The 26,644-nt window shown below is 33.6% G+C and overlaps 1 protein-coding gene across 7 annotated transcripts in view; it reads right to left on the minus strand.

Annotated features, from left to right (window-relative positions):
- LOC144852146 (MAP/microtubule affinity-regulating kinase 3-like) overlaps positions 1 to 22,924 on the minus strand; it is a 65,488-nt gene extending 42,564 nt beyond the window's left edge. For 4 of the 7 annotated variants that reach the window (XM_078709889.1, XM_078709888.1, XM_078709887.1 and 1 more), the window contains exons 1-6: positions 22,277 to 22,924; positions 19,893 to 19,928; positions 19,405 to 19,566; positions 8,258 to 8,311; positions 4,985 to 5,033; positions 3,738 to 3,874 (exon numbers count right to left, since the gene is read on the minus strand). In XM_078709889.1, coding sequence (XP_078566015.1) covers positions 3,738 to 3,874; positions 4,985 to 5,033; positions 8,258 to 8,311; positions 19,405 to 19,566; positions 19,893 to 19,928; positions 22,277 to 22,348 — 510 coding nt within the window. In that variant the 5' untranslated portion in view covers positions 22,349 to 22,924. The remainder of the gene's footprint in view (positions 1 to 3,737; positions 3,875 to 4,984; positions 5,034 to 8,257; positions 8,312 to 19,404; positions 19,567 to 19,892; positions 19,929 to 22,276) is intronic. The other 3 variants (XM_078709891.1, XM_078709892.1, XM_078709890.1) reach the window with 2 other exon arrangements.
- Positions 22,925 to 26,644: the final 3,720 nt, after the last annotated feature.

Genomic DNA, 26,644 nt, shown 5'->3' on the forward strand with positions numbered 1-26,644 from the left:
TATTATGATAACTTTTTCCGTCTTTAAATGGTTAAAAATGTGAAGAATAAGTTGATTCTAATAATTTAAGCAGTCCGCTATAAATCCCAACATGCATTGCTCATGGATTGATATTATATTTTTTTTTCTGTAAATAATTCACCCGCTTTTCGATGGATTGGCCAAAACAAATGGAAGATTCGTAACTTTTCAGTTAAAATAGACAATTAATGCAGCAACAAGACAACATCATGCTGTCTATAGCTAGCGTACAATGTTTGTATGTTACTGATGTTTACGAGCTAGGCCTACAAAACTAATGTTTTTATCATGTGATGATGTTTTGCACATGCTCAGTTTACATTGGCCAATGACCACCCATCTGTGTCTGCACAGGAAAGTTTGCACGGAAAGTTTCAACTGTAGATTCTTAAACTGTCTACAAAAATAGTTAGCTTTGTGTGGAATTTTTAATGTACATAGACTGTGCAGAGTCAGTACATTGGAATTTGAATACAGTAGTTGAACTCACAAGGTACTATGGGGTTCAACTTTAAAACAAAGCTAAAGAATGAACAGTTTTAATCAATATCAAATTAGAATCTTGATGAAATAGATGTCCACGTTGCCATGTTTTACCAGTAGAAATGTAAGTGGATGTACTTTACATTCAATGATTCACATACTCGAACTTAGACCAACATTTATTTGAGTACTTAAACTTTCACAACAAAAACATTAAAATTTTACTATACAGTATCTCTGGGCCTGTTTCTGCTGCAACTGCTCAAAATACGGTATAAAATTACGGTATAAATAGGTATCCCAATGAAAAAATTTAGATTAATTTTTTTACTTTTTCTTTCAGTTAACCACAAAGAACTTAATGTAATTAGCATTTTGCAATTTAAATGATTGAAATCCGATTACCCGTTCTGAAGTTATGGTTATTTAAAGTGGTAAAAAAATACTCGATTTTTTGCCTAAAAATGGTGTTTTTTGCAGTTAATTAAAATTGGAAGCATTTTTAAAAGGTTATAACTTTTACAATAATCAGTTAAAAGTTTTGATTTTTGTTAAACCTATAGATATCACAGAGTTGTACAACTCTATTTTTTTTGGAGTCTCAACGAAACCTATTTTTAAAATTATTGGTCCGCAAAGTTGGTCCGAAAGCATTTTGCGCCAATTTTTGCTGGAATTCCCTAAAAAATAAAAAAACTGCAATTTTTCAATGATCTGTAACTGTTGAACTACTGTACTAATTTATTTAATTTTTTTTTGTACTTGGTTGGTTTTCTTTTCGTATTTCTAACCGTAAGTACGTTATTAAATTGAAATACGGAGCTAAAGTTTAGGCCAAGTAACGGCTTACTTGCGATCAGCAGTCGCTCCCGTAAAAGTATTTCGGTCGCAGTTAATGACTTTCGGCCGCCGTATACAGAGTCAAATGTAACGTTGGTAAATTAGCTTAATAAATTTCTTCGGTACATTTAAACCTAACGCATTTGCATTGTATACTTGCATAATAAATCTTCCGCACATTACACCAATTTTAAGTTGTTAAATTAATGCGTAAAACCAGATATTCTACGACGGAAAAGGACATGTCAATCTCCGACATCGCTGCTGTCGCACATCTCGCGTCGAGCTGGCCGAACTCGAGCGAGGAAAACTAAACAACGTGTTCAAAATATGGAACGTACCATTCGCTGATAGGGTGCAATAATGTATTAAACGGAAAACGTCACAACAAACTAGCGCGTATTTCACAGTACAATATTTTACTCACTACAATATTCACCGGATTATAATGGTTGAATCTTTAAAATTCTGAACGGGATTTACACCTCATGCACCATGTTAAAATGTAGTTCGCACAATTACCATGCACAATACGTTTGTAATCTATGTTTTATCGATTTCAATGTAGATTTAGCTATAATTTAATACCAAAATCCATAATATTTTTCCATAAACGGTGATTCAAAATTGACTTTTCGTTACTAAAAATCTATTTATAAAAGACGATTTTCATATCAAATTAAAGCTCATTTAAAGCCTGATAACATACAACAAAAATTAATCCGCTAGCTTCAATGGTAATCGTGCGATCGTGTTTTGAAAACTGATGGGGATTTTCCGATGAGGTTTTCAACGCGCGGAAATCGGCTCGACAGGATTTTAGAACCGTTTTAAAATCGCATTTTCTCGGCAACTACTTCATTAATTTTAATTGTAAACACACTTATACATAGATTAAAACAAGTACTTTCAAACAATATAAATTTTGTAAGTAGTAATTAAGAGTGAATACGATTTATTTACCATCAAATTCATACTACTTATTCGAATTTTGTTAATATTTCAAAAGTGATACCCCTCTGTGCGCTTTCATTGGGATACCTAGTATAAAATACGGTATTTTTTATACCGTATTTTTTAGTACCCCGTTTCTGCTAACAATACTTCTTGGGTGGTCGTGTTAAATTTCATCCTTTTTACCCAAATTGCCATTCATTTATTTGGTCAATAACTAAAGTCGCAATAAAGGAAGTTTTACGCCTCACTTTCAACAGGCTAGCCCTAGTGATAATAGGGATGTTGTGAGAGCACAGAAAACATCGTAATGGGGACAAGTAATTCGTTCCCTCCCCGAGTTATTATCTTTTGCAATGTTGTACTGCTTTCGCAGGCTCTTCAGCTTTGAGTTTACTTGCTTTGGAGACAAGTCTATTCCGTACTCCTGCTTTAATTTTTTAGAAATGTCTTTATAAATGTGGTTGTCCCTTTTATTACCTTTTAGTTGGCCGGACATTTAGCTTCTCCTCCCCCTCCTTCCCCACACAGATTTATATAGTAAATACTGTGACGTCTTCACTCCACATTTTCGCCGAATATATATCTATACACGTGTGTAAAACAGCTGACAGCGACAGAAAATAAAAACACGATGTTGACCTCATGTCGTAGGTAAAAAAAAATACGGTATTTTTTATTGGCAGCAGAAAAGAGTACAAAAAATACGGTATAAATTTGTAAATACCGTATTTTATCCACAAATTTTGTGGGGAAAATACGGTATACAAAATACGGTATTTTTTTTATGAGCGCAGTTTCTGCTGCCAAAAAAATATGGTATAAATACGGTATTCAAAAAATACCGTATAAAATACGGTATTTTCTTGGCAGCAGAAACAGGGCCTATGTCTAGAGATTGATATTCACAAAGTGAAAGTTTGATCATTTACTGTTAACACTTACTGTATTTTATCAAATTTCACAACAAAAACATAAAAAACTAGCTATATACAGTAGTACTGTATTTAAAATGACAATAGGTTAGTCAGTAGAATTGGGCTCATGTATAAAAAATTGGTAACTTAATCAGTCAATGCATTGACCTATTTTTTGGTGATCTTTGTCTGGACCTAGGATTTACGAAATTCAGAAGTACTTGACATAATTTCCATAAAAAGAAAGAATTGTCATATGATATTAACTTAAACTACAGTACTATTCTGGTGGTTTCAAAATTAAAACTACTTATTATAATATAATGTGCATGCTCATAGCCAAGTGGGGTTCGAAGGTTAGAACAAACCAATTTTTCCCTCAAGTGCCCTTATCAAACTAGAGCCCAACAACGCATGTGATGGTAAACTACAGTAGCCTAGCGCATGGCGATTTTTCCACTTTGTTAAAAAATGAACCCTCCTGGCTACAGGCTTGGTTGCATCACAATTTCTGTTACTCACCTGTCTAAATTTTGATCTAGCCTCTTTTTCTTTCATTCTACCGTGTGCTACTAGGTAATCAAATACCTCTCCTCCGCTAGCGTACTCCATGATTAGGTATAACTTCTCTTCTGTTTCAATTACTTCAAATAATTTGACTGAAATTTATAAAGAATTATCAATTATATTAAAATTTATCATTAACATATTTGTTAAATATACGTGTTGATTTATTTTAACTACCAAGAAGTAACTTTTTTTTGTAAACAAAATATAAAAATTCAGTTTTCTCCGTTGGGACAACCTTTTTTTGGAAAGTATTTTCGGTTGGGGGAATTGTTTTTTTTTTTTGCAAAGTGTTCTAGGTTTTCTAATTCTCATAGATTGCCTTATCTTTCTTCACCGTTTATATAATTATTAATTAATTTCAAGTATCATCATGCGGTTTAATAAAGTTTCTCTAGGCCTGTTATTAATTTACATATGAAGACATTAATTTGCAGACTGCACTTTTAGATCAGTAGCACGTGAATTCAGAATAATTTATAAATATCATCAACTCAAAAACAACATTCACCTGGCAAAAAAATATTACTAATTTGTTGTTGTGAATTTGAAGGTAAATTGTTCAAGTGTAAATCTCGAGGCTGTATTTCGGATTATAATCTTTCATTACCTTCAAACCGACAGTCTCCCAAGAGGTATAGATTAATAAATTACATCAAATTCATGATAAATATAGTTTGGAAACACACAAAAAAAAATGGTGATAAGAGCAATCGTACATAAAATATTCCTTTATCCATAAAAGATGTCCCTTCACACCAGGTGTGTTAAGTTCAAGATATAACAAATTTGCGAATTCTTTGAACATGGAAACAAGGAGGGGGAGGGTTCGTGTTACGGGGATGAACTTACAGCTTAGGAATACAACTTACTGTAGTATCATTATCTACCCAAACGCGACCGTGGTAAGGAACATACCGTAGATCTAATTATAGCCAGAATATTTTGACAGACAGAATCGTGTGGATAACTAGTGGGCAAGACTAGAGGACTAACCGTGTCCGAATAAAACCCCTCACTCAATTTAACCTTTGACGGTACTTGAAATTGAAACAATTTAAAAAATAAACAGCCAAACTTTCAATAGTAAGCATAGCTCTTTCTGCTGAAAAGACCCATGTCATGGCGTTGTACATTGAATATTCAATATAAACTTAGGCTTAAACATAGCAGCTCTTGAATTAATGGAAACATTTTCTTACCTATGTTAGGATGATCTAGTAACTTCATTATTCTGACTTCTCTGTATACCTAAAAAAAAAAAACCCCAAAATGAATGGCACTACATTTTAATGTTGCACATACTTCTGATTTCATACATATTTTCATTGCTTCATGTTTACTCACACCTACTGCATACTCCGAGCATACTCTCAAAGTCACATGACTCGCGACAATCTAAATTTTGCACTGTAATCTAAATGTTGCATTTACTCTCAATTTTACATTCAATCCAAATTTTACACTCACTCTCAATTTTACACTCACTCTCAATTTTACACTCACTCTCAATTTTACACTCACTCTCAATTTTACACTCACTCTCAATTTTACACTCACTCTCAATTTTACACTCACTCTCAATTTTACACTCACTCTCAATTTTACACTCACTCTCAATTTTACACTCACTCTCAATTTTACACTCACTCTCAATTTTACACTCACTCTCAATTTTACACTCACTCTCAATTTTACATTCACTCTCAACTTTTACATTCACTCTCAACTTTTACATTCACTCTCAACTTTTACAATCACTCTCAACTTTTACAATCACTCTCAACTTTTACATTCACTCCCAACTTTTACATTCACTCCCAATTTTACATTCACTCTCAATATTACATTCACTCCCAACTTTACATTCACTCCCAACTTTTACATTCACTACCAACTTTTACATTCACTCTCAATTTTACATTCACTCTCAATTTTACATTCACTCTCAATTTTACATTCACTTCCAATTTTACACTGTCAAAAACTTATAAAACAAATAATTAGGTTTTTAATACATTGATTTGTGATGATATTAAGTCATTTTTCTGCAGTTACTGAAATGAAATGTGTGTTTGAATACCCAACTAAGCTTGCTATATAATTACACACAACAGGTTAAATGTTTGTTTATAGTAATTTTGACATGGTCCCTAACTGAATCTAACATTTATACCGAGATGGTCACATCTGAAAGCCATCTGCTTATAATAGTTTTAAAAAAAACCTAAACAATTGTCTATGAATAGAATGAAAAAATTCAGCCAGTCTGAAATAAAAACCATTGCTGAATAGAAATATAAAATTACACAGAATCACAATAGACCAGACACAGATTGTTTTTTAATAGTCAATATAAAATTATTATAATCAGTCTGTGCAATATTTCATGATCAATATTTCTACCAAGGTTGTGGTAGCTTGACAGTAAATCATTTTCAATAAATGTACAAAACCTACGACACATCATGAACAAACCAGTCACAAAGCCTGTGTTTATACTGTTGGAGCTATGTCATATTACTGTAAAAACTGCAGAGAATAACCAACACAAAGCAATTTTTTTTTTTTTTTTTTTTTTTTATTCATTTTTTAGGCAAATTGCCAAGGATAACCACAAGTGAACTTAATCACTATCCTTCTCTCAAAGGTGGCAATCCTGTTCACAAGACAAACATATACACAAGATGCTCTACATAAACAAAGACTTAATTACAAGTCTTTGGGAGTGGAGTTGCAAATTGTCATGAGAAAAAATCCTTACATATGACAGGACTTGAACCCAGGACCCTTGGATTGGTAGCCAAGCATCATAACCACCAAGCCACAACTCCATTCTTAATTGTTACAACTAGCAGGTTCGTCATTCAGGATGCATTATCACGTTCTGATTAGGCTCGTTTTTTTATAGCCATCACAGGCAGTACAGAAACCAATATAGATGAATAAATGAGCTAGTGGTATGCCCAAATATGGTAGTGATATGACATCATGTCCATATATGGGCACATCCCATTTTTTGTCACATACAGTTTGATAGTAGTGTAGACAGAGCATTAGACTAATTTAAAACAATAGAATAGAAGTATTAATTGCTGCCGACCTGACTTAATAAGGAAAAGATGTTTAAAGCACGAGAATTTGGGAAAAAAAACGAAAGGTCGGAAAAACAGAGAGGTATGAAATACGAACATGGGATCAGAAGTAGTAATTACTAACGAATGTTTGCAAAGTTTCAAGCCAACTCGACAAAGTTGAGATGATGGTCCAAACAGATTTTTTAAACTGTAAAACTTAGAATTCTTAATGGCACTGACAAATTGTAATCTCTGCAATTATATGCCACAACTTATTAACATAAGGACAGTTGTCTTGGAAGCACCCACTCAGAGCACATTCTTATCTTGACCTATGTAATTACTACAGAGAAAGTCTTTGTGAATCTTGCGAAAAATAACACTGGGGGAAAAAAGACAATCCATAATGAATTTAATAAAGGGTGAAAACACCAGAAAAAGACAGCACCAATAATGGAATAAACCTTGATAATAAAACATAAATAGAGGAAAACTACAGAACAAATGACATTAGGACATGATAGTGAAGGGAATGTAGTAAAGTAAAATAGAATCTGTATGTTTTCTACTTTTTTTTTTTAAAGGTTTAATTGCATGGACTCTTCAGTTAGCAGATTATATACACTTGAAAGCCCTTCTCACATAAAATTAGCAACAATATTTATAGATGTTATTTCTGGTCTAGACCCTTTCACACAGAAGGTGTATTGTGGTCTTCAGTTTCCTGTGTGAAAACAATCCTAGTGAAAGGTTCAAAACTGAATTTTCTAAACTTTGACCTTTAATTTACTAGGCCTTATTACATAACCCGATGAGCAGAACATACTCAATTCACCCAGGCTTTTAAGACTGCAACAGTCCCTAAATTTAACTAGGTCCAAAACCAATGGAAGCCAGCAGTTAATCTTTTGGATATTAAAGGTCGCACTATATATTATTTCCCAGAGGTTGAAACCACTTTTTTCAAGGGATATGAACATAATCTTTCACAAACCACAGTAAATTGTGGATGGTTTCATAACACCCATTGAAATAAACAATCAAATCTGGAATAAAACAATAAACCAATCAAATATTTCCATTGTTTGACTATAGAACAATACTACTGTATTACTTCTGGAGTGAACTACTTTTGACCTTCAACATGACCTTTTGACCTTCAACTTGACCTTGGAGAGTGCACTAACAATTATCCAAGATTAGTCAATATTTTCTTTTTTAAATACTCATTTCAAAACTAAATCTTTACCAATATAAAATAATGGGAACTATGGAAAGGTGGGAAAGATGGTAGGAATGAATTATTGTAATTTATTATATAAAAATGATTTTTGTTAAAAAATAGTCTAAAGATAGAATAAATCATCTTTCTGTCAAAACATTACAAATAATACATACCTTTTGTAAACTACTTGGGTTTAGTTGCCCTTTATCAATTATCTTTATTGCAACCTGAAAAATAAAAAAGAATTATTTTGTTAAAATATCTCTTCATCATTCACTTGAAACAAAATTTTACAAAACCAAAAAAACTCCACTAAAACAACTTTTCTTTTATGGTTACATAAATAATAATAATGTTACATAAATGTTTTCTTATTTTACAATGATGTAGTCTACTGTGGTTGTGTTTTACTTACAAAAAATACAATTACTTTTATGTATCGAGAGTTTTCTCTCTATCAGTTCAGAATTGAAAAAAATGAACAATGGCCTGCGATTGTTTCAATAGCAGAAGGTATCTTCTCTCATTGAAAAAAGGTGTTAACATTTCAACTTCTCAAAAAGAAATGGTGAAGGTATGCATGGGCATAATCACCCACCTGAGGGCATGGCTCATGGACGACACCACTGTCTTTTTTAGTTATATTATTTTCGATTTATAATGCCCTTCCAATGATCATTGCTCATGGTGCTGAGGATTTAGATGTTACACTTTTCAACTACATGCTACTCCCCTAATGGTCACATCATGTAAGTGCTGCCAGTTCTAGCGCTCTCCTCAATTTTGTTATCCCCTCGAAAGGGGTAACAGCCTATGTCTGTTTTATATTCAGGTAAGCTAGGGACGAAATAGACTATAGAACACCATCAGTTAAAATATATGTCACTGCTGACCTACAGACATACTATCCTGTTTCAAAGCAGCACTAGACCAATTAAGACCCATGGCAGGTCAAGTGTATTCAGACATGTCTAATATGAAACAACTGGGATAGGAAACAAGTCAAGCTAAAATATGGAATTGAGTCAAGCAGAAATAGGACCTAATCAGGCATAACAAAAGGACACACAGTAAAGTGTGGCTGGTGTGACGGAATCCATTCAGTAAGTATTGTTACAGTAGATTTATAAAAATTGGTTGTTGTAGTCAATTTTGGCAAAACCAAACAGAAAGTTTCCCAAAACCACAATTCCATGGGTCAAAAAGGTCCTCATTCTTTTCATACTGCATTCTGTCGTATTTACACAAAGACAACTGTATCTATAATAATAATAGTTCATTCTTATATAGCTCATAAGCAAGCTCTCAATGCGCTGCACATTATTGCCCAGGACATTTTTTGAAACAAACACGTATGGAAACATACTCCAATAATTATAATGCACCTACAGTAGTAATCAGTGCAAAGTTGTGTCTAAGTGATCTAACCGGCACCCATTTTATACATCTCTGGGGTAGCACTAACATTTCATTTTCTTTAGCCATTTGGCGAAAGTCAAAATATTTTTTTTAGTCAAATCAGTTTATCTATAGCCAAGATGGCTAAAGTTCAATTTTTTTATTTAGCCATATGAATCGGTAATTAGCCAAAATTAAAAATTGTTGAAATATAATAGTAAAAACGTTTTAGTTAATTTATCTATGTCAATAGGTCTATACACTGTTCCCTGAACGTTTTTGTAAGGCATTTGGGGAAAGAGAGCCATGCCTAAATCACTGTATATTTGATTAAAAAAAATAATTGTTGTATTTTATATGATATGATCAAAACAATTGTTCAAATTGTTTTTAATCATACAGCATTCATGGAGTTATCAATTTAATAAGAAACATTTTACAGTTTTCTGAAATCCCCTGAACGCTATGTTATTTTTGTTTTTTACGCTTGGCTGGTGGCTTCCGTACCACGCGAAAATCGTGTCCTAAGACTTTCACGGTCACCCACCGTCACCGCCGCGCAGCGGGTGAATGTTTTTAAATTGGGTATGCTCAAGAGGTGCGAAAGTGCAGTAGGGGCCTAGGGGCCTAGGCCTACAAAATTATGTACGACGGTACGTCGTAGGCCTATATGCTAAAAATATTTCTAGCAAACGAACACTCGTATCGTTGTTGAACGTGCAGATAATATAGGCCAAAGCACAGGGAAAAGGCGTTTCTGTCGGGGGAGAAATTTATACCATCCCGGCTCGATTATTTATTACCCAACAACACAGAAGCCGCCGGCGGCCGGCCTTGCTGTTTATATAGTCCGCAATAAATGCACGTGTGTGTTTAGCTAAATCCCCGTTAGACTCTACCATTTCCCGAATGTTGTTTTGTTTACTCTACTGACGCACTGCACGCACGAGGAAACTTTATTAAGGGTAAAATATGAAACTACATTATTGGAGCCTAAAATGCATAACGCATAAATATTGATTTCGATAAGATCATTCATTGAAGATACTATGTTTTTTTTAATCTGAAAAGAACACCCTTATCGAAAAATAGACAATCCCGGTAAATAGCCGACCGTCGGCTGTCGAGTCGTCGATCGTTTGTGCAGCGCAACACGTGATAGTTTGGGTAGACTCCATCATCCATGTGTCGTGTAACGTCTGTCTCTCTGTGCAGTCTACCTCTGCTATCTCCATCATATTGAAATAACAAAGAGACGCCTGGTACAACGAAACAAGTTGACGCAAATGGAGCTCGAAGTAAACAACATGATAACGAACGAAATAAATGCTTGAAGATCGACAAATGGACCTTTTAGTTGGACTTTATGCTTTCGCCAAAATGATTATTTTATTATCTATTTTATCATATGTCATAGCCAAAATGGCTAAAGTAGCCGTTTTATTTTTCGCCAATCTGGAAACGTTTTCGCCCATGGCGACTTGGCGATCGGCCAGTGCGAGCCCAGCATCTGGGTGGAGAGAGACAAATGTAAGTAAAGTGTCTTGCCAAAGGATATACTGTAAGCAATGAGGCGAGAGTTGGATTAGAACTACATCTCAACGCCCAAAATACTGCGTCACACCCTATTATAAGTATCTATAATTGCTCTACTCTGCAGCAGCCAAGATGAAAGTGGTAGATAGAAATGAATTAAAGTTTTACTTTATGTTTGTATGTTGTATTTATTGAATGGGGAGACAATTTTTATTTGGTTAAAAACCATTTCTACAGTATTTAACTCAGCATCTCATTATAAATTAAACGGTCAATTCTATTAGCTATGACTACACTATCAAACTAGTTTGACAAAAAACATGTGTCCAAATATGGTAATGATATGCTAAAATATGGTAGTGATATGATATCATCATGTCCATGGGCACAGCACATTATTTTGTCCCATAAAGTTTAATAGTGTACACAGAGTTTTACAATTCAATTGTGTACAGGAGTGTATTGAACTGTATAATTCTTTATTTCACTCTGTATTAATGTAAAACGGATATTCATTTGTCCAGAAATGCACCTCTTTAAGTACAAATAAATGCTGCTGTAATGTGCATTATTTCATTCATAAAGTACTCTTCTTTTTTTTAAATACAAGACTACAAAAATTACCATGGATACAATTTAAGTATGATAATGATTATACTAATTTCTCAGTGATACTAAATCTACATGACAGCATGTCAACTAAGCCAAGTGCAGCGCCTCTAGATCATCGTATACATAAAATGAATGAGTCATATTTAAATGCAATATGTTACGAAACAAAATAAATAATCACCATGATGGCAATGGCATCACATTATTCAGTAAAGTAATCATTTCTCTTATTAGCATTTTTAAATTATCATTTAAGTGTACATGTATATATTTTATATCCACTGGATTGGTTCATATTCATAGTTTAAGTTCAAATTTAAGTTTTAACCAACTAATCACGTACAATTTTACATTTTTTTACTATTAAAATATTGCTCAGGCTAAAAAAGTAAATGGTGTTTGCTGTATCAATCCACTTATCTGGATAAACCAACATACAATTATAAATACCATACAAATGTTTTTGGAACATCCCTATTGGATAATGGTACAGTCTGGGTAGTGAACCCTCAAGTTGTAGCATCCCATTTCTTATTTTCATATTGTATTTCTCAGGAGAGCGCTATTTTCAGTTTACCCAGGTACCTTTTAATTGAGGCACAAAATAGACCTTTCTAATAAATTCAAGTTTCAAACAGTAGCCATTGTTTAAAATTTAAATTCAGCCAGAAGTAAGACAAATTTGAACAATCCATCCGAACAAATACATTCATTTAGCCAATGTTTGTATTGACATTTCAATCAGCATGTAATAAAATACCTAATGTCATTTTGATATCAAAATCATTCCACTATCAACATAGGTTGCTTAATAATTACACTAAATTGTACTGGGAAAATTATATTTATTATAAAACAGGTCTTCTGTCAGTGTCAGAAATTCTCTAAAGAGTACAGTATATTGGAATTGCAATTTTACCTAGCCTACAAAATGTATTGGGCTTATTCCTTATTCCTTATTCCTTATTCCTGAAAGTATCATTCATAACCATCATGCAGAAATTCAAATGATTCAGTCATATAATTAGCTCTGATAATTTGAACAAGCAGACTCCAAGGTCAACTCACACTCAACTATGCTAATTAATCAAGCTAATTAATTTAACAATACCTTGTTTAAACAAAGACCTGTGATTTTATCACTGTGTAGTATCAAATAATACATTATAAACCATTCAGTAAACTACTTAGGATATGATGGACAACTTGACAGGAAAGATTGGAGGATTTAAAAGTTAGTCAGTTTTTAGTTAGTTAGTTATTAAATGACAAAATGATTTGTTAATATTATGACTACTACTCAATCATTCCAATAAAGATTGAAACGTTGAATCATGATTTCCCTCTCATTACTATGTTTTAATCCTATGTATTACTACTATTGTACCAGATATCCGGGTCACTCAACTGAAATTGAAATTTGTTGTATTTTTTGTGGCAACTTAAAAAACGTGCTATAATGGTCATAATAAAATTTTGAATTAAATTGATCAAATTACACAAATCAACAACGGTATTGGTAGACTGTAAATGTCGCTTATTACCTGGACAAACTGACATTAGCCCTTTAACCATGATGTGGGAGAAAAATATGAATTTTAATGGAACAGTCTGCTAACTGCGCCCTTTAATGGCAACATCCTAATGTACTATCATTTCTTTTCATACTGTACCGTGGTACATTACGTTAGTATTTGAACAAACTGGGGCTTTTGTTTTACACTCTTTTTACACTGATTATTCTCTTATTTTAAAATTCTATTTTATTTGATTTTGTTTACTCAATGTTTAATTAGCTATTTTATTTTTATTAAATGAATGAAACAAACTGCCATCATTAGAAAAAATCACAACAAATATAATGAATGAAAAAATTATCGAAATAAAATGATAATGATCAAATAAAGATCGAAACGTCAAATCATGGCTTGCTTGTTATTTGGAGTCAGTTTTATACTATGTTATTTAAACATAATCAGTGCATCTATTGGTTTTTGATAATGTGAACTATACAGTATCGTTTCTTTGCTCTGCTGTGACAACACTAATTACTTATTAAAACCTAGAACTCAAGAGAGCATGACAATATGCCTAATGTACATGTATACAAATCACAAGATTTTAATAGTATTTCAAATGTCAAGCCTGCGAGGTCACGGCCAATGTAAAGCAACTAAACTGCACAGCTACAGTACTACTAAGCTACTGAAATTCTGCGAAAGTAAAAAGAATCTGGATATTTAAATAGACAGCAAGCTAGATCAAGTTGATGTGACTCCTGGCTATAGCATTACCTGATGCAATATAATTTTACCATGTTTCACAATAGTCAAATATAATCCCAGTCATCCTACAAGGTAGGCTAAATTTGGACACAAGGAAAATTCCATTATTTAATGCAACCAATCCGAGTAGTCTTTGTACTTTTAAGCTACATTTAAACTGAATTCAGTCTGGTGGCCTTAGAGAACTCCAGGCTACACTTTTTAATCCCATACAAAATTCAGACCTGACTGACTAAAGTGTAAACTTTTCTATACTTATATTATGCAAGTACGACAATTTTCAGTTTACGATCACACTAATCTTGATTTTAAGAGTACTGCTACTGATACAAACTATAGGAATACTTAGGCTGTGTTTCCGCAGCTAAAACAACAATTATCGGTTTTTTTTTTTAATCAATAAGGTAATTAAAACTTGTCCTTTTATCCGATAATTATGTGATTTGAATGAGATAATATCGGTTAAATCCGGTTTCCATAGGCGGTTTATCGGTTAATTAATTGGTTAATATTTGGCTGCGGAAACATAGCCTTAAGTTCAATTTACACAGATGAGCGTTAACGTTAAAGCTCAGGTACAGGCATGAATTTTAAATATAATATTTGGTTACTTGTACATAAATCAAATATTTGTAACAGAAATCAAGACGAAAAAACATGAATTTCCCTTAATATGGCCAAATACAAAATTTGGCAAAATTCTTCCATAAAAACCAGGAAGACTTTTTTTCAGTAGTTAGGTAGTTAACCTAATGTAATAACATGTCTGGTGACTCCCTAGAAGGTGAAAAAAGATGGTGGATATACGGTGGATAATTTTTGCTATAGCATGAAAATAAAAAGCTGAAGTTGAATAAAAATACCAGAAATGTAATATTCAAGTTATATTACCTATATTTAGTTATCTGATAAAATTTTTTACCACACCGTTTATTTTTCATAGCTTTTTAAAATGCCTCTCTATTTACAAAATTTATGCACAAAAGAATAGAGATTTTACTGTGTAATTTGAACTATCCCCCCACTGATAAGAAAGTGCTTATTTTCAACAAGCTCGTGTAACACAAATAAAATCCCAAAAATTATGAAACATGGGGAAACTATAGATCGATAATTATTGGAATGTATGATCAATAGAAATTTTTTGCCCGCACCTGGCCTTTAAACAAAATATAGAATCTATGTTATTTCTTATGAACATTTACAGATGCGGACAAGCGGTTGAGGGGAACCCACTCAAGATGTAGATATAGATTCTATGTGGGACAAGTATATGGCTTTCCGCTTACATTACCGCTCGTCTGTGTAAATTGGCCTTTAGGTTACACAGTGCAGTAGTTACGGAGAACTACAGTACTATAATTGAAAAATCCTTTTAGTTCAATACTAAAAGAACCATAAAGAACAAGGCAGATTTTTGTCAGATGTCAACATAACAAAAGGCAAATGTATAATGGCTGCAAGAAGGGTGGGTGGGTGTGGTCATCAACCAAGGTCCACCCACAATGTTTGTTGATACTAAGCTAGGCCTAGCTTTTAAAGAGAGGCCTACAACTGACAATTGTCTTCCTTTACTCAACAAAATACATCTCAACAAACCAGGAAGCATAACATCTCTATGGTTTAATGAACACAAGATGGCTGCCATAAGGCAAACTACATAATGTCATCAAAAAACAAGAATGTTCAAGTAACATGAACAAAATAACAAATGTAATACAAAACTAGAATTTAATTCGTCACTTTGACGAATTATAGGTGATCATTTTTATCATTTTACTGAAATTAATTTTTTTTTAAACATGCACGTACGTTAACATACGATCGGAAAATGTTGATGTATGCCATCCTATTATATGCTTATAGTGCTGAGTTGTGCCTATATGCCATATACAATATGTACAGTATATACTGTATATCTATATACAGTGTAGCATAGGTGAAATTGCGGGACACATGTTCTAATTTTTTGGCATGATGACGTTATCAAACTAAACTTTAAGATGACAATTTCGAAAGATAATTAATTGAGCAAAAAAATATAAGATTTGGAAAACAATTTGGCACGTAGAAGCGCTGTGCGCGCTCTTTGAATTGTGTATAACTTTGACGAAAAATATGAAAAAACTACTTTTTCACTTCAACTGGCCATATGTTAACGTCACAACATCCGATAGGCTTAATTTTTATATGAATAAATATCTACATTTCATCAGCTTTCATAATAAATTATAATCATCAAGGTAACCTTCAATTCTGAAGAGCTGTAAGATATTCAAATTTACTGCGAAGGTGAAATTACACGGCCTACGTTATTCAAGTTTTTACGCGTGATGACGTCATTAAAATGAAGATAGTGTCAACTCATGATAAAGATAATTAATTAAGCAAGCACATACTGAAAGTTGTGCGAAATTCGAGCACACATAACCAAGATGCGCTCTGTTGAATGTGATAATCTACACAAAAAGATAACAAATCCTAATTTTTAAATTCAAGTGGCCATTTGATGACGTCAAAACATTTTGTACGTAAAATGTGTACATGAATTCATATCTACAACTCAATGGCTTCCAGAATAAGTTAAAAAAATCGGGGGTCATCTTGCATTCTGAAGAATTATTTTCATTTTAAAAAAGACCTATTTTTCACCATTTTCAGAACTTTTGTAAAATAAATGTGCGCATTTTGTCATTTTTAACGTGCTCGTATAGCGTTATTTTAAGTCGGAACTGACTCAAAGTTGGTGAATGTACTAAGGATGGTGAGTAGAATGAGATTTGTAAAAAAAATTCATATTTTTTACGCTTTTTAAGTATCGCGCGCGCAAAAACGCATTTTTGCGCAGTAATTTTTTGAAACACGCAAATGGCCTAATTCATGCTCTAAATTGATCAAAACTTAATTTTGAGCTTTTTAAATTTTTAACGCGCGATATCACGCGCATGAACCTACGTGCGCGTGCGTTTTTATTTGCTAATATTTTTACCCTTGATCTGAAGTTTACGTGTAGTGAATTTCATTAATATTTGATAATGAATTATGGAGATATGATTGATAATGTGATTTCGCAAAATGGCGTATAAATGTCGTCACGGATGAGTGATCACGCTGGAAAGCTTATTAGGATTAAGTTGTATTATTTGAAAGATATTCTGAAATTTTTGTAATCATTGACATTAAACTTTTTGAGATAATTGTTACACAAAATAGTGTACAGAAACAATAAAAAGAAAAAAAATAATAAAAAAAAAAATAATAATAAAGATTTTATACAATAACAATAGGTGATCATTTTATTCTAAATGATCACCTAAATAAATATATAAACGAATACAATAATTTAAAATTAACACAATTTGTGCCGTCTTAAAAAAGAAATGGAAGACGGAAGCGAACAAAAAACAAACAACAATGTATTTTACATTGTTGATGTTTACTGTAGGCCTAATAGAGCACACAACCAGGATGTTCCAGGCATGAACCAACAGAATTGTTTCATTTATCGGAATAAAATGTTGTTTACCAGTCTAGTGTTTTCTGTTTACATGTTAAAAACATGCATTGTAAGCATTGTATTATACCATTTGTTTATTTATTTGGAATTTTTAAAGCTATCACTCTAGGCAAAATTTAGCCCTGGAATTTCAGTTAAAATATGGTTGGCAAACAATTGGCATGGATATAATTGTGCTGTGCGGAGGTGTGCATGAACACTCCCCTTCAAAGTCTTCCAATAAGTCTAAAGCTTATTTTAAAGCCTTCCTTCTACTCAGTCTAATTTCAACACAACATTCACCCACAAAGTCTGGATATTTGAATTTGCTGACCTTAAACATTTGAGCTTGGCAGTCTCAGCAATTTTATAAAAGTGTATATTCTGTTTGGCTTCTCATTTTTTAAAAAATATTATTACAAAAACCTAAATGGAAATATTAATTAATACTCATACCAATGACTCTCGCAGGGCTGAAAATTAACCTTTAAACCATAGTGGCCAGCAGGGCCAGTTGAAGTTGAAGGATGGTCGCCCTTATTAAAAATGGCTGGCCCTTATTAATTTTTTGTACATTTTTTTTTGTGCCCGAGGGGGGGAATTTATCCCCACCCCTCCCAATTATATCATTTATTACTTTTGATAATTAAATTACTCTCCCCAAAATTCCTCCTCCTCCCTCCCCTCCCACACACAATATTTTTTGTGGGGATTGTCATTGAAAAAATTCAAGCCAATTTTTTGTATGGCCTAGATTTGGTTTCAGGAGCCTGGAGAATCCTGACCAACATGTCTTTAGCCTAGGCCTAGCTTTTCTAGCCTAGATTGTTGGTCTAGAAAACAGACAGAAAACTACCTGTATTTCATAAATTATACAATTCTAACATGCAATGCCATTAAAATATTGATAATAAGTTACAAAGTATCATTTTAAAATAATTAAGAAAGATATTTAATCCTGTTTACATGTGTCACACATGCACGCACAATTGGGGAGAGAGCTGAGAGATCTTCTAGAAGATGATGACGTCACACATCAGCACGTGTTTTGAGGAGGATTTGAGTGACCAAAATTGGTTGGAACTTTTGAAGAAATAATCCACCAATGACAATCATAATTAGAAGCAACTGAGCTTTTTAAATAATAAACATTATATTTAGGCCTCCTATTAATGTTTCCTTTTAAAATTAAATATATTTTATAAACTCGTTCCATAAAAACATGCAGTAAGCATAAAAGGAACAATTATTGGTTGGGACATGTGCTTGCTGTAAAGGAGGTATTTCTATGACACCGTACTGGATGCACTATGAGGCGATGAAGTAAACTCGCCCTTGAATGCAGGCAGGGGAATCCCCTTTTTTGGTACCTAACCTCGCACTGTGAGATGGAGCGCGATTAATTGTTCTCCTTGAAGGTTGTTGATGAGCATCGCGCTCGCGATCCTTAAAAACGAGGGCTGCCATTAGGCTTGTAGCTTTATAACTAGGCTTGTAGCTTATAACTTAGCTTATATATTATTAGCCTAGGCCTAGATTAGTTATAAAAGGTAAGTGGATGTAGTTTCTGGAAGTCGCCAGACGGGTCGACCATCACAAAATTAATACTCGCCCTTACCAAATAAAGGTCGCCATTGGCGACCGGGCGACCGTTAATTTTCAGCCCTGCTCTCGAGTCTTGATAAACAAACAGTGGTGTTGGATAAACCTACAATAGCCTTTCTCTCTAAAGAGAGGAATACATTTACTAAAAGAAAACCGAAGAGCACCCTTATCGGATAATGGTATCATCCAAAACCACGCCCTTTAATGGGAACCATCTAATGTACCATCGTCATCATATAGATTCAGCTAGTAGAAAACAGGCTTTATACAGTAGACTGTTTACAGTGTACAAATCGGTATCCAATTACAAGAATACTGTCTAAATTTAACAGTAGACATTCTTGAATATTATACGATACTAAAAATACACTTGAACATGAAAACCTACCTCTTTTCCTGTTGGTATATGCTTTGCCAACTTAACCTTGGCAAAGTTACCTTTTCCTAATGTTTTTAGAAGTCTGTATTTTCCAATATGTGGTCCGTCATCCGTCGCCCGTGGACGAGATGAACGACTAGATACATTGCCATCGTGGGAATCACCACCACCCTATAAAACAGATTCATAATTATAATTTCAGTTTCTGTTGAATATTTGAAACAAACATTTAATTAATAATAACAATGTTTTTCATTGTTATTTTATTTCAGTACATAATTAATTACACCCATTTTTGACGCAAATCCCAATTTACAAATTTTCTAATTAAAAGGCAAAATCAAATTTACAATACATACTGTAGACTTACATTAGTAAAGCCCATTCAGACTTACTATATGCTTTAAGAATAAGCCCAACGGAGGTACTCTATACAGTAAGCCCCCTTGAAATTAATTAAAAAACAATCAGAAATATTTTCTTGTAATTTTACTTACAGCATTATGAATTGACTTGGTTTTCACATTTCCTCCCTAAATTAAAATATAAAAGTAAAATAGTGATTAAAGTTATTTGTTTTACATTCAATTCAACACTATTATGGTCCTGAAACAAAAAAAATATATATAGTACAGTATTTTAAATTGAGACTACAAAAGTGACAATAAGTCAGTGAAAATATAAAGAGTACAGAGCACTAACTGTACAGTATTTATTTGAATAAACTCCGTCCTCAAACCCCCTCCCACATCATGCCCCCCCCCCCCCTCTTTCTTGACTAAATGCCCTACCACCTTCAAACAGTACACACAATACTGTATTACCATGCAGTATAAGCCGGGCCCATACTTGGGTATAAGCCCATCCATTAATTCATTGACATAACAAAATACATAGTCTAATTATTAAAGTCTAAAATTAGGCGGTTAACTGCTCTAAAAATTTTTTTCCAACGTAAGGCTATTATCATCGCCCAGATCGTCACGTTCTGCACATGCTTTTGCCAAGAACATTCTTCCTTCATGTTTACTACTGCATGCTTGATTACCGTAAAAAAAAAAAGGCCTTCTACATCGACCGGAGCTTTCGCAGTAGTTCGTATCACATGCAACACCATGCGATTTACTCAGAGCTCAAGTGTAGGGAACCGGGAGAAATCGTATGAGTTTGTGTCAATATTCTTTAGGAAGCTAGGCCTAGAACACATTTTAAGGTTATTTTTTAAGTAGAAATCTGGGTGAAAATCTATAACTGCATAGTACAGGTAAGACCAATTAGACTGCCTAGGCCTAGATGACCTGGCCGTCTAATTGCTTGGCCTACATCGGAATATAGCTTTAGATAGCCTAGAAGATCGTTATTTTCAGTTCATGCACCGGGAAATCCTCTGGTATAGTCCCACCTCCAAAATTCGGGCAAATTTTACATACAAGGAGGGTAGGCTTATAGTCGCGTTAGTACAGTACATAGCAGTGTAGCACATTTTCATTTATCTATATTTTTATACAATTTCACTTCTTGATATTAATTGTGTTGCATTTTCATATATCTAACTTGATGAAATAATACAGTAACCTTAAATATAAAATTTTAAAAAGTTCATGGTTATGCAAATCATTGCTAGGTAATTATATTCATTGTAAAGGTGAATTTTTCTCCTTCTATTCATACTGTACAGTTTATCCATGCATAATAATGCAATTGTTTCTACATGGTTACCTCAATACTGAATAGACTTGGCCAACATTTGTTTCCTAAGACTCGTATCAATAAATTAAATCGGTTTTCACACCATTTTGTACAGTAAAAGCAAATACAATAGCCAAGTCCTGAAATACCGGGTGACGCATGTAAGCTGTACAATATACAGTAAAAGATAGTTTGTGAAATATAATAAAAAAAATCTAAAACCAAGTTTAGGTGGTGTGGATGAGAAATGGGTCTTGCAGTACGATATGGGAAGAAATCTAAAGTACTGTATAGTTAATCATATAATATTGCTTTTTTAATTAACGGAATCTGATTGGTTAATAGCCATGGTATAGTTATTGCCATGCCCTGTATCTACATCAGTATATTTTTGAGGACTGTGCATGTCTGTGTTTCTCCTCAATTCAATGGAATCAATCTGTGCGAGTGGCAACGTATGTAGGCCTACAATGGCCGAGTTGACGAAATACCTGGTTTAAACTTGCAGCCAAAGTCAAGACAAAGTTCAGTGACCAGTTAAAATACAAAGAAACAAACAACGCATGGCTTTGGAATATTTATTGGAAGCGACAAATTATAAAATTCAGGCCTTGATTATGTGCATGCTTCTTCGCGGCAAAAGATCATCTGATACTTACCCATCGTCTTTTTATAGGGCAAAAAAAAAAATAGCTTTTAATAATTAACATTTAACAATTTTCTGTGAGTCGGTTTATGTTTACGATGATATCCGCCACATTTTATGTTGTTCGCAATAAAATTAACATCCGATATTTTTTATGAAGCATCGCTAAAGTAAAGAATTTAAAAATTTCACTCTATTACAGGCAATAATGTACAGTATAAAATGAAAGTTGATAATTAAGCGCTCCGTACCAACGCGAAATTATTACTAGGCCTATCGAGCTACATTTAAAACGTGTCCAAATTGTTAACACAACCGATATCTTATGTCACACACAGGACGTTGAATAAACTTTATAATAGCATTCACTAGGCTAGGCCTTGGTTTTGACTTGATTCAACCCTTTCTTGGCTAGTCAGACAGGTGATTCACGTACATACTTGACATGGATGTAGCCTACCTAGGCCTACGTACGATACTGTATGAATTGGAGTAAATTATAAATGAGAAAATGTCATTATTATTAAAATTATTATTAAATCTTACCCTTGAGGTGGTCCGATGTGGTCGACCTTCAATTACAGTTGTCAGTGCTGGTGTTCTACTACTACTGGACATTTTGTGCAAGTTTATCGAGGGATTGTTTTATGATCAAGTGAAGAAAGGTTAAAATTCTATTTTCGTTCCCCACACACAAACAATTTATTTCCAAAATCAACCGTTTAAAACAAATACTGTATAACGGATAAGTATCCAGTTAAAATAAATTCCACATTAATTGGGTATAATATTTTCAGAATACATCTTCTTTACGTTTTAAGTTAAATTCCAAATAAGCTAATTTGGATGGTTTTGAAAACACATTGAGCCAACGCCTGGCTGTACGATGGTTGCCGATGATTGTTTTGCGAGACCGTACACGACGACCACACAACAGGCAGGAACAACCCAGCTGATCATGAAATGATCCTGGGTCTCAAACCCTTTATTTTACCAATAATTCCACCTATTTCCTCAAGATAAACCTCAGTTATTAGTCTTCAAATACACACGTATTTCGTAGTTTTCTTTCAGCATATCATCATCTTAAATTTCATCAATATTCCAATGGTATAAGTTCACAGAGCCCTAGTTCACATCCAAGATGGCTGACAAACGGATATCCCAGTATTCCATTGGTCGAGCAAACGTCGAGCCTTCCCTCTACAATGATCAATATGCAATCACTATTGGTCTATTCCCATATGACGTTTCCTTCTTTCCCTATCCCAAAAAAGAGTGCATGTTTAATTATTTATTTCATTATTATTTCTAATTTCTCTTTTCTTAACATTTATTTAAATTTAATGTCATTATTTTATTCTTTTTTCCCCTAAAATTTAATAGCGAAATTACACAGCCACCACCGAGTCAAAATGCTTTTGACCAAAATCTCAATATTGCATAGAGGTCGCTATTGCTGTTTTTGTTCTATTCAAACATAATGGTTTTTTTGTTTTAATATAAATTTTATATTTAAATACTATATAACAGTATTGTTAATACTATAATTATTAGTATTTATTGCTAACGCGATTGTACAAAAAATGAACACGTACATATCAGGTCATAGGCTAATGTAGGAGGCTGAAATCCCTTTTAACAATTAAACAATTCATTCTGAACTACTACTCAGTTGGTAATTGTAAGTAGCTACATGTTATCTTTTAAAATGTAACGACCGCTTGATTTCGGTTGTTAAAGTACGTTTGTTAAAGCCGTGTTTACTGAGAGAGGAAAGTCTTTTTTTCTTTCAAAGCTGACTGAAGTTTCTATAGACATTGTAATGATTTGACTATGGGTTGGTCCGGTGGATAAGTTCGGTTGGCACACATCTATCAGATTTTGTGTCTTAGAAAGAAAAAGAACGATGCGATAATATAATTCCTCAAACGCATACATATTTTTTTTTTAATGTATCATTACAAACAAAAAACTACTGATTTTTATAAACTTTTCGGCCCAAGCAATGCATTTCGTGATTTAAACAAGCAATATTTCTTACAAGAAACGCTGCTCGACATTTTAAAATTAATCATTGTTCTTTCTTTAGATATATTTATGGTTCATTATTAAAAATATGTCCTTTAATCGCAAAAATACATACAAATCAAAGATAGTTCTTTAATTATGAATCACATGCCCATTTAAAAATTGTCAATTTTGAACTTTAATGTGCTGTGTGTGTGTGTGTGACCTCAACTGTAGGCGCGCATGCAACTGAATACCCTCTAGAGACAACGTGACTTCACGGCGGTACAAGTGAGAAATTCTTCCCAGTCTGTTGATTCGCGTCAACCAATCAAAGGGCGAGAATCCAAAATCGTTCAACCGTGAGCCCTCATAGACTCTCTTTTCCCAGACGTTTTTTGGGTCCAGCAGCTGGGATCTATACATTATAGTCGAGTTTACAAAGTCGCAAAACTGTCGGCCTTAGATACTAATTACTATACTGTTGCTTGCTTTAGCTTCTGAGTGAGTAGTTCTCATGGGACGTAGCTGGCTAGAGCAGCAGCGTGAAAACCTAGGGTAGGTGGTGGCCGCATCTGGAAAAACTACTGAAGCTAGTACAGTCCTCTCTAGAGGCTAGATATAGAGTGCGCAGATCTCTCCCGAATGGAGGGAGTCTCTCTCGATAATTCCCGCTCTCCTGCATGTAATAATCATGTTCTCTCCCGATATTTTAGATACAAACAAAATCTCCCGCTGTATAAATTTATATGCTCTTCTGATATTGATAGAAAACATACTATAGTCCGTAAGATGTTTATAAATTATATAATGAATTCATGCGTTGTCCATGTAAGTAAAATATTTCATTTTTTCGTTTTATGTAAATTCACAAAAAGAGAGTTGCAATCTATAAATTACAACATGCAATGCATCTCAACCCAATATATTTGGATGTTACAATGTCACCTGACCGGTTTTTGTATTTTAGTTGTTATGGCCTATATTTTGTTTTTGCCTGTTCAGTGTTAATTGTAGGCCTATTTTCCCAATTAAAAAAAAATAATTCTAGGTCAGTTTTTTTTTTAAATTGATAGATAGTTGTGCTTCCTAATTGCGTGTGTATTTTAACGTAGGCCTATTTATTAATTGTCATGACCAAACGAATCCCATAATTTGGGATAATAAAGTTTTATTTCATATAATAATTACCATCAATGTATTTGTTTTATATGAAAAACTACATTCATTGAATTAAATGCAAATACTTATAACTTTGGTATGATCAAAGAACTTTGTATGACCGGCTCGCTCTCTTTTTTATCCTCAATCCGCCTCTTCTAAAAACAGCTTTAGCGCCCTCACTTTTTCATTGAACGACACCACGACACGTGGTGATGTTACGTCAACTCAATCAACCGTTCATTTTCATACTTTTTTGTAAACACAGGCTCTTCTTTGTTGTCAATTTTGTTGACACTTGATACACAGACAGAAAGTACTGTAGGCCGACATTGAACAGATTCATTTGAAATATGTAAGTAGTATTTCTGAATTAAACATTTTTAAATGGGTTTAAAAATTAATAAACTAAGCTAGGCCTAGGCAGGACTTTCTTTTTATTTATTAGGAGGAGGCTAACGACCGACGAGGCCTAGGCCTAGTAGTAGCTAGAGCCTAGGCCTCCTAGCTAGTTGGATTGGGGCAAAGGATACCTAGGCCTAGCTATAAGTATAATAGGCTAGGTTAGTACGAAGTGCGAAAGGGCCTAATATTTTATATTTCTAATGATGAGACGCAACAGATCTAGTAGTGTTAATGATAATAATATTTATTTTCTATATAGATTTTGACTTCATTTGCGAAGACATTTTTACAAGCTGCAGAAAACATTAGTCCTGCCTGAAAAAGAAAATTGATCTGGCACAATAGCTTTTGACAACATGTTAGACAAAGGTGCTTTGTCTGTATGGGTTCGACTCTACATATACGCTATACACGGGTATTTTACTGAAATAATGTTCACAGCGGGCTGGGAGTTTGTAGTAAATATGAACCCGAAATTTCCCGGCGTTACAAGTGTGTGGTCCTTATTTATTTACGGCATTTCCAATTTGGTCATCGAGAGAATGTACGTTAATTTCAAAGATACTGTAAGCATACCAATACGGCTTGTCATCTACACGCTTTGGGTTTATATGTGGGAGTTTACAACCGGTTTGGTGCTACGACAGTTCGATGCTTGCCCATGGGATTACACGCCATTCGAGTGGGATTTTTTCGGACTTGTCACTTTAGAGTATGCTCCTGCATGGTTGATTGGCGTGTTTCTTTCAGAACAAGTTCTCATAAAGCAGACTTTACGCCTTTGTTTTTCTGATGGTAATGTTTTGGGGATAAACAATGGTGAAGTTAAAAGCAAGATGACTTAGACTTAGACTGCCAATACCTCATATCTTAAACCTTGCTGTTTGTTATACTTCCTTCAGGTTGGACTAAAAAATAGTAGTAAATGAGTCATTTAATGTGAGTTTTATACACAGTATATTGTAAATTACAAGGCTAAAATTGTGAGAACTTTGTATAGAGTATACCAGTATATTATCGTTATATATCAAAGCTATTGTGGGATTCAATTCATAGAATGCTGTTATATTCGGCTTTTGATATGGCAATCTGACAAACTGTATAAGAACTGCTATAAAAATGTATTGATGAGCATAGATATGTGTGCTAAGTGTACAGCGTACCTCACCTAACGTGTTGCAGCCAACATCTTAATTTCAATTTGCTATTTCTTTTTATTTCAACATTGCTAACAGCAAGCCAATTACTCGCAAATTAAAGGATGGGATACAATAAATTCTTTCAATAGTAAGTCTCATGTGATGCTATAATAGTAGAACAGTTTTCGCCATAAAACAG

The sequence above is a fragment of the Antedon bifida genome, chromosome 9, assembly GCF_963402885.1.
Source record: "Antedon bifida chromosome 9, ecAntBifi1.1, whole genome shotgun sequence".
Taxonomy (NCBI): domain Eukaryota; kingdom Metazoa; phylum Echinodermata; class Crinoidea; order Comatulida; family Antedonidae; genus Antedon; species Antedon bifida.